This window comes from Habropoda laboriosa, unplaced genomic scaffold, assembly GCF_001263275.1.
Source record: "Habropoda laboriosa isolate 0110345459 unplaced genomic scaffold, ASM126327v1 scaffold57, whole genome shotgun sequence".
NCBI lineage: Eukaryota > Metazoa > Arthropoda > Insecta > Hymenoptera > Apidae > Habropoda > Habropoda laboriosa.
In genome coordinates this window covers 105,991-120,036 of record NW_017100229.1, presented here as the reverse complement: position 1 = coordinate 120,036, position 14,046 = coordinate 105,991, and the positions used below count along the sequence as shown (strand labels likewise).

Below are 14,046 nucleotides of genomic sequence, written 5' to 3'. Positions count from 1 at the left end.
AAAAATCTGCAAGTATTCTCTAGAAACGAATGAATATGTGTGCAGAATTGTAGCTCAAAGTTGGTTCTATTTGAGTTTGAAAAAAATCATGGAAGTCGTCGATATTTTGCGTCGATTTTTCTTAATTTTTTAAGGCTCTGTATTAAATATAATCTCGAGAAAAGAAACTTGTTTGTCCTTGTTACATCAAAGGGTGTACTTTCATTCGCTCCATTTGACGATCTGCCTATCTGTTTCATCGTGCAATTTTCTTTTCACGATCCAGAGAGAGGGAGAGAGAGAGAGAGAGGATCGTTAGATCACCGAATGGGAAATGAGAAGGAATGGAAAAGAGGCGATCGCGGAAACTGCGAAACTAGAGGCGAGAGAAAGTTCTCGTTTTGCGAGATGCGAGGCGCAATTACACCGGGCGATAAAAGTGTTACTTCGCGCTGTAATTTAGAAATATTTTTACGTCGTTTTGATTTGGCCGGGGAAACGAGTGCCGTGAGCGGAATGAAACCGCCACTTCGCCGCGGCAATTTGTCCGCGAGTTTCCACCGCGCGCCACTGTTTATACTCTACTTTCCAGCAGAAGGAACAGCCAACTGCGTTTTCCTCTCTCGACGCTGGAGCCGCGAAATTGGTCCATAAAAAACCGAGGTGTGCTAAGAAATCGTCGAAAGGAGCATCGTTCAGCGATTTTTCCTTCACCTCATCCCTCCGTGCGCCAGTTTAACAAGGCTCTAAGAGCTTGGAAACTTTTCCGAGTGGCGAATACTGGGCTACATATACGTAATTAACATTCGGGAATTTTTGTACAACATCAGAAATGTTCCAAGAATTTCCCAATTCGAATTCTACGAAATTAGAAATTTTTCGAAATATTAAGCTGCTATACCTAATTCTTTTACTTCATCCCTTCGTGCTCCAATTTAACAAGACTCTAGAGTACAGAGTACTGGACTACATATACATAATTAACATTCGAGAATTTTTAAATAATATCAGAAATGTTCCAAGAATTTCTCACTTCGAATTCTACGAAATTAGAAACTTTCCTAAACATTCAGTCACTGTACCTAATTCTTCTACTTCGTCCCTTCGTGCTTCATTTTAACAAAACTCGAACAACACAGAAACTTTTCAAAATGACGAATTACCTAATTAGAATTGAAGAATTTTAACACAATGTCATAAGCATTCTAGAAATGCCTCATCCTGAATTTCCCGCATGAAAATATTCCTCAATATAGAATTAATTCCAACTACACACTGACTCAAACACAAAATTGAATTTCAATTCAACTCAACCACCACCTCACCCCAAACTCCATCTCCAAGAAAAACAAAATCCCTCAACGAATTAAACTTGAAATCACTCCGAAAAAACCAGACTCATCCCTAAATCCTCCACATTCCACTTGATCCAGGCATTCCGTCATAGCGGAGCATTCGGAATCCAAAGACAAGCAACAAGGCGTGCTGATTAATTCCGCTCAATTATCCGTCGATTCTTCGTTCGCGGGAATCCTTTTTAAAGTAGAAAGTTTCGCGTTGAACGAGAGAAGCTATCGGCTTTAGGAAAGTTCTGCGGTGGATGGTCACAGGCAGCCAACCAACCAACCAACCAGTCAGTCAGGCAGGCAGAAGCTGGTAGGCCAAGCCAAGCCATGGCAGGCAATGGTGAGCAACGTCGACGCGGGTCCTCTCGTCGCCTAATTGAATGGCATTTTATTTAGCACAGTTCCCCGCACTCTGGATAGCCGCCATTTACCTCAATTACGTAATTCACCGTACACAACCGACCGCGTAGCTACCCACCATGGGCGCATTGCATGGTGATGGCCATACCGATGGTGATGTCGGGTGGTGTTAGTGGTGGTGGTCAACTGATGACACGTGTTTGCGCTACCGCCGCCGTGCAATTAGCCCCCCAATGTAATTTCGCGCTGTAAGAGCGTGCCACGCTCTTTTGGCCTAGTGCCGTACCTGAGGGCGCATCGTCGTTGTACCCCTGTATTACCAAGAGGGAAGTGATTTTCTTTCGGAGACGTAGAAAAATTCGATTTTAAGTACTCCACCGGCGGCGATTCCTTGGTTATTTTTGCATCCGCTTACTTACCGTATATACACATATATAGGTATATATGTATCCATCCCTATCGATACAACCGACAGATTCTTTAAACTGTATACATATATAGGTAAGTACACCGGTTATCCTCGAGACTTTGACCTACTCCTTAAAAATTCTTCACCGTCGTCGATTACTTATCACTCTGCTCGTTTTTCACGCGTTTTGAATGCAACTTGCTCGTTGCTGTGCCTCCAGACTTGCTACAGTGGGAATGTGCGGACACGGAGTGTCGGGGAAATTTGAATTAGACGATGAAGAATATTGCGTTAAATTCTAGTGATGTATTATAGTAACTGTGGAGGAAATCTGAATTAGACGCTGAAGAATGTTGCGTTAAATTTTAGCGACGTGTTGCAGCGACTGTGAAGTGAAGAAATTTAATTGAAATCGTGCGATATTTTATGTTGGAACATAATGGGTGTTCTAACAGTTACGAACGGCAGTGTACATATCGCTGGGCTGTTGTTTACGTGGAAATCGGTCTCTCGACGGTCCGCTATTGTGTAATTAATCGTCACGTGCCCGGACGACTGTACATCGGGAATAAATATTCGTGTAATTGAAGCATCGAGTAGGTGCGCGCCGCTGGAACGTGATGCAATGTTAATGCACCGGGTATTATCCGGCAAACTAGTATCATTGCAGACGATACCCGACGTCGAGTCGGTAATTGTGCCGAGCCGATGCTGATTAGGCGTAATTATCATTCGGCCAGAAGAAATGTCCCCGCGTTAGCTACATGGCTGAGTCGCGACGACAGAACGGTACGATAGACGTTTCTGCTCTCGATTTTCACCTCGTGATCATCGTCTACGGGTACTCCGATCGTTCTAACTGCTGCTCGTTACTTGTTCCCAGGGATAATTTAATTTCCAGGATGAGACTACACGACACGCTTTACTTCTCCAGAAAAATCAACGAAAGAAAAGATTTTCCATTACTTCTTTTCCGAAACGCAAGAAAAAGCGACAGAAAGAGGCAGATTTTGGGTAGCGTTGTCAAATTTATTGGGGAGTTTTGTCAACTGGGACGTATTGTGCAGTTACCCTAATTAATATTACCGCGAGTCGATTGCGCGGTTAGGTGAATTCGTCCGAGGCATCCGTTGCCACTTAAAAAGCCTCGGCGAACAATGCCACGTTGAGAAGTCGAGGATAGAAAAAGAATGACCGAAAGGGAGAGAAGGAGAGACAGTAAGGCGGAAGAAAAAAATAACGTCAATTCTGGGAAGACGATTAGGAACGATCAGATAAGGGGCTGGAAGCGGGGAACGTGTCGTTTCCCAGTCGCTCGAAGACTTTCGACTTAATTAGACGTTTGCTCGTCGTCCTGATTTTGTCAGCTTTAATCTCGCCTGGTAACCGAAGCCAATGTAACGTAACATCGCGTCCTACCTTATATTTCGCCGATCGAACGGTGACCAAAATATTTGTCGACCAACGGGGATATCGGGTTGTTTCTTACAATTTGTACGAGAAAAAAATTACCAGCTTTCTTTCTTCTTCAGTTTTAACGAGTGAAAATAATTAAGATAAGATAATTTCCATCCTTCGATTCGATGGCAAATACAGAAGTCGTTCGTTCGTGAAATTGCAGGGGAGATGGACAATTATTCGCGTTCGAATTAATTGTACGAAAGGGGCAAAGAGGAGAGAGAGAAAGAGAGAGAGAGAGACAAAGGTGGTGCTCGTGGGCGAGCAACCACGCTTCAGGATTATCCGGGAACGGGATCTGATCCTTTTTCCGCGCCTTCACCTGTCTACTACCGTGCTGCATTCGCACAGATACGATCAGCAAAAAAAGGCCTGCGCCGCGTTACGAAATTCGCTCGCTGGCTGAATTTTTTTTCCATCGCGTCCGTGCTGCCGCCATACACACCCACACACACACACGCGCGCGCGCGCGGGCGCGAGCGCTGCGCGCGAAATTGTTCCGATAAAAAATTCTATTACCTATAATGCGACCAGCGGCCGAGATTAGCATCTTTCGAAGAAAATTTAGGTCACCACGGCTCGACGCGTCGTTGCTCCCGTGTGCCTTTTTACGGCGTGCAATTTCCGACGTACACTGTTACCATCAGGTGAGAATATTAAAAATATCGACTGGCTGAAAGAGTGGAAAAAAAAAAAGGATCGAAGGAGAATTGGAGAGAAAGAAATTTCGAAAGAACGTGCACATTTTTCTGAGAAGATTTCGATTTTTTCTCGCGTTAGAGGTTAATCAAAGGTTGCTAGAATCTGTAAGCTTCCCCGTTGAAAAATGGATCGGAGAAATTAGCAGCGTCGTTGCGTGTGCACGAGAAGGGAAAAACGTGTCGTACGAACCGCTCCACCTCCATCAGCGGTCCACACCTTTCGCGGTGGGTTAATGGGCGGAGCCAAGGACGTCTGTTGCCAAACTGTCACGACGACGTTCGACGATCTTTCATTTTACCGTGTCTTCGCGATTCTTCCTTTTATCAGCAAACACACTTTCGAAGAACCGACAATTTCTCGAATCACAACGTACCAGTTAAAACAATTACACCCTTCGATTCAACCATCGTTCCGTATCTCACGATTCAACCAAGTATTTAAAGAATTTTCCCCGTTACTCTGAAAAATCTCGAGAAACCAATGTAAAACGAAGAAAGACTGAAAAATGAAAACAAAGAATGTTTCGACCAAAAGAGAAATCCACTCGTGTCCCAGATGTCGGTGTCGCCCTCAACCCTCGATTCCCGTCGAAATTCGCGGTCGATATGGAACGAGGGTGTCTCGAAGGTGGTCGAAAGTCCACGCTCCATGCATACAACAAGCGTGTGCTCGTCGAGCGTGGTCTCTGTCCGGGTTTCTCGCCTGAGCTATACCCCCGACGGAGTCTGTCAGGAGTAGTGGCAGCGTAGTGCGCGTACGACGAACGAAAAGGGTCCCCGGACAGGTAGAGAAAACACCTCCACGAGCGAAGGCGCCCCGAGGGCGTCGGGTGATGGTTAGGCGCGGCTAGAATTTCTCACCGCCCACACGGACACCATAATGGCCTCCGTGCAGCCAGTACCCTCTCTAGACGTCACTAGAGCGTGGTGGGGGAACGGTCGAACGTCCAATCGCTCGACGCAGTAACGGCCACGTTGGGCGTGGCCTTGAGTGGCGCCACCGCGGCGACTTTCGGAAACGGTGCACCGGGCTCCGGGGAGAGGCTCCGGCTTCATTATGTATCATTATACCGGTCCGCGCCGCGCGGTGTGCACTGCAGTTACTGGGCCAGGCGCGCGTGTGTGCTTTTCTCTCCTCTTCGTCGTGGTCGTCGTCGTCGTCTTCTTCTTCTTCTTCTTCTTCTTCTTCCTCCCTACGCTGGCCGGCCGGATCATCGTGATCGTACGCCCGTCGACAAACCACCTCGTCGGCCGTGCCGCGATGCTCATCGTCGAATAATCACGGCAACGCGCGTGGAAAAAGCACTTGCTGGCTGCCGCTGGAAGCGAGAGCGAGCGTGCGCGCGCGCGCGTACGCCTCTGTGTGTCATCCACCGCTCAACGTACAATTAAAATCACGCTGTACAACCGAGTGCACTGTCACACCAAGGACCAGTAAGGATCGCGAACGCTGTACCCGTCGGAGAAGCTGCACGAAAACCTTCGATCGTCGTGAAAAGACCCCCCACCCCCCACCCCTTATTCCAAAAGTGTCTCAACCCCCTCGGTGGACAACTATTCTCCCGTGCTCTCTTTACCACACGGTGTCGCGACTCGAATTCTCCAGTGGGTGCACTACCGTAGAATCGTGATCGAGGAGTGACGGAAGAACCCGGTGCTCGAGGAAGTATTCGCGGGCGCAGCGCGCGCTCCGTCGCGCAAGTGAAAAGAACCAGTATGTCGATGGCCGGTTCGTTCGTTCGCGGTGAACGATACGGTCGAGGTAGATTAAGCGCGAGCTGACGCGTACCACGTTCGTACAGTGACGTACGAAAAAACAACTTGTGCTTGACTGTTGGTGTACACGAAACAACAACTTACCCTGGATTCGTCTGAAACAACATACGCGGGTGAAGTGCTCAGTGATTGTCTAACTGTATCAATCTTAGACTACCTTGGAATTTTTTTCTCGCGCTAAACAGTGAACGAATGAATAACGTGAACACGCGTGAAGAACAATTTCGAAACAATCAAGTGAAACTGATTCCTCTACGATCGAATCACCATCCCCCCCCTACTCTCGTTGAAAAGTGACACTAGTTTACACGTACGCTTCAATGTCGTCTCTCGTTGATAAAAATATCCAGCCTACTGCCGTGACTCGTCACCAGTGAGCAGTGTACGTGAAATAGAGGCCCCAAGATTCGGGCCCCGTACGGTGTTCGCGCGACGGCGGCGGCGACGACGTCGTCGGCGAGTTTGTCCGCGAGAACCGTGGGCTGTGGCGGCGGCATTGACGTCGCGACTAAGGTGGAGCGTCCGGGCAGCACGACGACGCTCAACTTCACGGACCTGGGGAGCCCATTCGGGGCGGGCGACCCCTGTCCGTCTAGTACCCCGACCCCGAACAGCATGTCGGGAGGCGGTGGACCTTCTGGTGGCGGCGGAGGAGGCGGCGGTGGCGGTGGAGGAGCTGGTGGCGGTGGTTCCGACATGGATCAACATCTTCATCATACAGGTCTGGGTTCGGTGACACCTGGACCACCAGGTGGGAACGGTGGTGATAGTACGACATCGAGTACACCAGTATCACAAAGTGGTAAATCAGCGTTCATCGAGTTGCAACACAATAATCTGTACAATCCTGCAAGTCTGCGAGGTGGTTATCCCGGTGGACACAATGTGCCCGGTGCTCATCAATTCTCGCATCAAGTTGGCGCGCTAGGTCATCAAACGTCCGGACCAGGAAGCGGGAACCAACAACACGCGGACGCAGGATTCCCCAGTCCTAGGTCCGCGTTAGCCGGATATCCGTTCGCGCCCATGCACCAGCACAACGCCTACGGATATCACCTGGGATCGTACGCGCCCCAGTGCCCCTCGCCGCCCAAGGACGGTGAGTACCCCAACTGTATGTATTCGCAGCCATTTTTATTACTACTATTAGAATAGAGATTAGAGTAGACTGCGGGCTCTGCTCGTTCGTGGAAATCCTAACTAGTCGATCAGTGGTTTTCGCGAAGAGTTCGATACGAGAGGAGTCGAACAGAGTGATTTCAATGAACGAGGAGATGACGATGGAAGGTTTACCGTGAAGTGTGTTTTTCTGTCTCTCGGTGGCAGCTCACTGTAAGCCTTTCAGAGAATAGAATAAGTAGACGTATGTAGAACCATCGTGCCAGACTTAAATTTGAGTGAAGAATCTTCGTTAGGACGGTCGACAGCGTTTCTGAACACTTCTAAAATTGTGGAATATTTGTCTGTTGTTGAATCGAGCGAGTGTCTGAATGCGACGGTAGAATTCTACTTAAGACACCGTTACACATATATTCTCATTCACGAAGTGAACAACTCCGTCTAAATGAAAATTCATCGATAGTTAAATAGAAATATTTTTCTCGCGACATTTTCAACACCAGTCCGGTCGTTCAATTAGCTAATTTGCAAACGGTCCCCATTCCGGGCTGTTAGATCATCGTGAACACGTGGCGACCGAGCGCCAAGTCGTAAACCTTCTGTTCCACGATCTTATGTTGATTCCGGCTGCGTGTATAGAAGGAGCACGCCGAAAAAAGGAACGAAAACGGAAGAGAGAATCTGGAGTAGCAGGTAGTGGTCGGTCGACGGCCCGGACACGGGCACAATAACGCCAACAAGCGGAATAAGATATACGACTAGGAAAGAGAATCCTCTTGGGACCCGAAAAAGTCCCGCAAAGCGGCTAACGAACGAAACAAAAAGCCTGAATGGTTGAATGAGAATAGAAGTCTCCCTATGCCCTCGAAGAACGCCGCCAAAATATATTCAAACACCGAGAATTCTTCTTCTACTTCTTTATCAACACCCTCGAGATTAATACGGATAAAACAATTTGCCTAATTTTTCCCAAAAAGAACATCCAAGTTACGAAGGGTGAAATAGAAAAATATCCGATACGTGTCGTTGTTAGAATTAACGATTCGAAACGCTTCCAATAGCTCGTCTCCTTCGTTGAAATCGCCACAGCGTATCGTTTCCCTGATGAAGCTGTCAGTCTCGAATCGACGGACAAGACTGTACACGCGTGAGTATATAGAACCCGTGGTATATAACGTTCGATTGTGGAAACGCAACGGTATTCATGGACACGGAAGACGCTCGACAAATTCTAAATTAATTAGCGAAAGAATTTACGCGGCTCGTTTCCACCGTGAACGTTATATAGGATCGGTTCTTGTCTCGCTTAGGGAGACACTCAGCAATCCCCCTTCGCGAACCCTTTCTTGTCGCGTAAATGAATAATGACCGATGTTCTTCTCTTCCTTTCCACCTGTCTTTTTACCTCCCACGATCCAACAACGTCGCTGCATTATGGAAACCATCGTACATGCTCTCTCTCTCTTTCACTCATGGAACCACCCTATCCAGCTCGAACACCACGAGCACATCGGTTATAGATAATCTCGAATCGTCGAGTTTCTGTCGAAATTGCTAGGAGAGGGAAGAAAAAAGAGCGGGTAAATTTACGGCGAGAAAGAAAGGGTTCGTCCCTCAGAATTCGTATTTTTTTTCTTCTTCTATATATCGTACTATCACGAAAGAATCTCCCATTCTCGAAGGCTGTACTCTCAGAAACTTTTACCCCTTCTTCCCTCTTTCTCGCAATTCGAAAAACTGCGAATGCTCGTTGAACGTTTTTTCTTTTCTTCTCTTTTTTCCAAAGGGTCGCTATGGTTTGTGTAATGATCAAGCGGAGCGTTCAACGACGCGTGGGTTCCGCGGAATCGTTCAGATTATAGGTCATTTTCTCTCATTAGGATGACAATTTCTTCCTGCTCGTGGTTTTCATAAAGTATTAGAGTCGAACGGAGTGTGTATCGAGGAACTATGACGAGTTCTGTCCGCCGTAAGAACCGGATTAGCCAGGCTAGGAAATTTCGCTCGAGGGTGTTTCGTCTCGCGTGTGCTCTCCGTGGGACGACGAATTGCGATTGTCGTGTCGTAAAATGTCGCTTCGATCTGCTTCCATTAAGAGCGTTCTGTACGTGGTTACGTTAATGTACAATTGATTCATCGGCCAATAGCCACGTGCTGCCACCGCGTCGTTATTGATTGCCCGCGATCGTCGTAGATCATTCGGTCACTGTGTACACTTTTTCTCGCTCTTGTAAGTACACACGTGTGTTTGTTTTCCTTCCCTTCTTTTTTTTTTTTCTTTTCGTTTGATTGTTTTACGTGAAAGAATAGGAAGGAACGCGTCTTCCGCGCGGTAACGCGAGAGATTCGTTGTAATTGTCCCGGGATAATTGGTTAATTCGAACGTATCGCGAGCCAATCGTCCGGTGATTAATCGTTCCGCGCAGGCTTGTTTACACGTGTGACAAATTACATCGAAAGAATTTGCGCTCGTTGGCCAACGTTGACTCTGCGCAGGCGATTGAATTAATTAAATAATAAATATCGTTTTAGAATCGCGATCGAGCTAATTACCGAGGAGCACGCCATTGTTTGCACATCCCTCTCCCGCCTTGGCCACCTGCCGTTTGTCGCTCACCTTCCGGAATGAACTTTCTGACAAAATACTCGACACCTTCTTAATAGCCTCTCGAAATATATTTAGAGAAGAATGTGTTATATTTTGGAGGACGAGGAACGTCAATTTTTCTCCATGAAATAGTTGAAATACGTGGGCCATTTGAAAAGTTCTCGCAATGGAAAGACAGCTCGAATACGAATTCTTTATTCGGATAATTCAAATGTTCCAAGTGTTTGAAATTCGAATTGTACCGAATATTCCACTCACAGAGAATATTCAACTATTCGAAGATGAAATCTGAATTATACTCGAATATTCGAATATCCCTCGAAAAGAATAGAAAGAAAAATTCCAAGTAAAAAATTTCCCTCCGCTCCGAACGCGCGCCGCTTCTCCTCTCTAATGAAGATGTCAGAAGCAAGAGTTAAAGGAGCACACAAAAGAGAAGACGACCTCCTATCGTGTACACAATCATCGAGTATATCCACCGCGCGATTTCACACTCGACGATGCGCAAACATCGCTCCCTTAGCTGGCCCGAGCGTGTATCGGCGAGCAATCTCGTCGTCGCGACAAATGAACCAGCCATTAACATCGCTCGTTCCAGCGTGGTTGGTTCGGTTGCCTTGTCATCGACGAGTCGCAACGGAGCAAACGTACCGGGAACCAGAATCCAATTAGCGTGGCTACCTTTACCGAACTCTACATTAGTCACCGGGACCTGGCGGCGACCAACCACCGGCCAAATTAATCCGGAACGGTTCAAAGACAATGCTAGCCCCTCGTGAACAAGTCCTGGACCCCAGGTCAGGGTGATGGATTAGGTATTAAACGGTTGTTTTCACAAGGATTAGGAACACCGACCTGGAGAACACGCCTGGATCTCCACCACGACAAGATCTCCTCTCCTCAGCCACCATCACCAACCATCGCCGAGCATGTTTAACCGCGCTCTCCAACTTACGAAACGACGGTGACGATGATGCTGAAGAACCTTCTTTCTTCCATCTTAAGGTTAGAGGATTTGCACGGAAGTCGTGTTTTCTCTAGCGTAGATACATCCGTAGATATCGTGCGGCTGCCACTCAACCGGATCCTGGGAATTCGTTCGTCCCCCAGCTGACAATGAGAAAAGTAGGGTTCGAATGGTCGTCACGCAAAGTGCACCGGTCGACGTTGCGACGATCGACGATAAACTATTCGTCTAACTCTCCTTCTGTTCTAACTTCGTGTTGTTTCACTGACAGAGATTGCTCCCTTATTTCGTACGAGACCGAAGTCATTCCCACAGCAAATTCTAGCAACTTCTCTCGTTCACGAAATCTACATAGTTGGAAAGAGACAAATTCCAAAATTTAAGGGTAGATAGTACTCTTTAAATAGAGAAGAACAGCTCGAATAAACATAGGTCGAAAAATGAATATCTTCAGAGTTACAAAGAATTTTTATTTAAACCGAATGTCTCCTTCGATTCGCGGTTTCCTCACAACTTTTTCCCTTCGTAACGACAGAGAAATATACATTTTTCGACCCATGTTCGTTACAACTTTTTCCCTCCATTTTTCGCGTACTATCTACCCTGAAAGTTTCGAATATTTTCCTTTTCACCGCCCTGTTATATGTTGTTCCTTCTTCAAGGCGGTATTAATCGCGTTGCACGCGTGTTACGGTCTGTTTTTACGGGAGTATATAGGTCGATAAATTGCCGCTTCGTGAACGATTATTCCCGTTGAAATAATCGACGGCTCGATCGATCGGGTACACGCGAAAATCGCGCGCGTAAACGGAGCCGGGAACGCACGACCGTCCGCAAATGACCCACGCGAATTACGGTAAAGTAGTAGTTTCGCCTGGATGGAGCGGTTTTCAGCGACCGCTTTGCATACACCGGCCGCGTTAATGACGCCGCGGGCTCTCTCTCTCTCGCAACGGCTCACGGGAAAAATGTATCGTAAAACGCTCCCTCTCCTCTTCCTTGCTCGTGATTTTTGCTAGCCGCTCTCTCTCTCTAAGAGCTTTTATGCACCTCTCCTTTTGTACCTTGCATCAGAGGCATGTGATTAACACACGCTTCGTTCGTTGGTTAATCAATGGCAACACGGTGATAAATTCGTTGTATCCAACGCGGTGGATAGATGAAAGGGTAATTCTTGTCAGACGTACACGACACGTTATTGATTGATCGATACTCGAGAATTTTCCATCGTTCTCTTGAATTTATAATGATTGATTCTGTGATATTCAATGAACATATTTATTCGTTCCTGTGCAACATCAACATGGCAGGGGCATGAAAATGTACGAAGATAACGAGACGGCCATTACTCCTTCGATGACATCACGTTCTCCCTAACTCGACCACGGTGGAAACGATAAAACACCGAATAATCGTACTTCACGTGGCGGGAAATCGTGTGGGTTAATGTATTCGTACGATACTGGTCGCGACAACGTTCTTGCTAAACGAAGGACACAACTTTGCCTCTGGAGGGAATCCTTGTCGATGAAAAAGTCTTCGGCGTCGTACCTTTTCCTACACTATACGCGTCGCTGTATTTAACGAGTAGTATACTTGGGCGAAGTGGCGAGGTATGGTAAAAGGGTTGCTCGTTATTATCAAACGTTTCACGCGCAATCAAAATCTCCGTGTCTTTTCGCGATCGATCTTGAAACTCGTTGATCCACAGGTCACCGTTCCACGCCCCCGGTCTCAGTGACATGGCTAGCAATAAATCATGAGAATCGTTCCTGTTTGCATGTCCGTTCGCTCGCCATAAATTACGTTAATTAATAGTCACGCTTATTATCACAGAGGGAAAGGTTCGACGGGTAGTCTCTGGTGTTACGTTACCCGTTGTTAACGCAGACTTTCGTCGTCGACGTTCAATTCGACGTACACCCGGTATATTCCTTCCACGTCGAATCCTCGATCCAGGATTCACGTTGATCTATGTACACAAGAACAACACTGTGTGTACCTGCCGCGCTCGCTATGGCGTGTGCACGATGAATTTTGCTAGAGTGTCGTTTCCTTGAACAGTGGAAAATGACAAGGCTCGGCTGTTTGGATTTCTAAATGACTGTGTTACGTTCAAGGATTCACACCGCGCGCCGTATTACGCTACATTGTAATTAGGGTATAAACATAATGGCGCGATCGTACGTTACGATAGCGTTCGCCGGGCTGGCACGATGCGTTTATTTAGTCGGCGCGTAATTATTCGATGATTAATTTATAACAATTTTTTTTAATTAATTACACTATGGTTAGCACTCCGATATTGTTCGCCCGGTGATAGCGATCACACGTGGCAAATTACACGAGATTAATCATGATTTATCACCCGCTACCTACGCCCGAAACTTCGTAACGCTCCTACGAGTCCTTCTTTCACTTTCTTCCACGTTTTTATCTCCCTTTTTTCTATTCTGTCTTCGTTTTACCACCTATCTCACCCGAACGAAACGACGATTAACGAAGAAGAAAACGAAGAGAAGACGAAGAGAGTGTACATTAATTCAGGTTTCTGTTGAATTTCTCTTTAGTTCGTACGCCAGCGGTGACGAGGATTCTAAAAATTGATGTTAGGGTGGTGCATGTTCGCAGACCTCTCGCCATTGGGTGACAAAGGTGGCAGCCTGGTGGACGAATTAGGCGGCGGCGGCGGTGGTTCGTTGAGGAACGGCAAAGGGAAGAAAATGAGGAAACCACGAACGATCTACAGCAGCTTGCAGTTGCAACAGCTCAACAGGCGGTTCCAGAGAACGCAGTACCTCGCGCTACCAGAAAGAGCGGAGCTCGCGGCGAGTCTTGGATTGACGCAAACGCAGGTCAGTTTTCTTCCATGCTTTTTTTTCTTTTTTTTTTTCTTCGTCCCAAGTTTCCTCCTTTCTTCCCGCGATAAATCCCGCCTCTTTGCTCTCTCTCTCTCTCACGGAAGTACCAATCCACCGGTTTCGTTCTCACGTGCAAACGAAATTCACGTGCAAGGATCGTCGGTCGTGAACGATGAACACCACGGCAAGGAACTCGTCACGCGAATCAACGTGCGTCCATGTTGTTCCGTGACTCCTTACGCCTGGAATTCACTGTGTTTCCACGTTATCTTGGCAATTAAGTGTGGCGTTTCCATGAAAATTTCATTCTGTTACACGTTCAGCTCTGTATACTTGGAAAAATCCCTGTACTTAACATCTTAGTTAAGTTACCTTTGCAATTGGAAACAACCGTGATTATAGCTGTGAGGTGTAAGACCGTTAAAACAATTCTACGAATTGTATATTCTCTATTCAACGTAT

At 46.9% G+C, this 14,046-nt stretch overlaps 1 protein-coding gene across 1 annotated transcript in view; it reads left to right on the top strand.

Moving 5' to 3' along the window:
• Positions 1 to 6,092: 6,092 nt before the first annotated feature.
• Positions 6,093 to 14,046, top strand: part of LOC108571285 (homeotic protein distal-less) — a 101,791-nt gene continuing 93,837 nt past the window's right edge. Inside the window, exons 1-2 of the mRNA XM_017933287.1 lie at positions 6,093 to 7,143; positions 13,355 to 13,578. Of these exons, the coding sequence (XP_017788776.1) occupies positions 6,645 to 7,143; positions 13,355 to 13,578 (723 nt within the window). The 5' untranslated portion in view covers positions 6,093 to 6,644. The remainder of the gene's footprint in view (positions 7,144 to 13,354; positions 13,579 to 14,046) is intronic.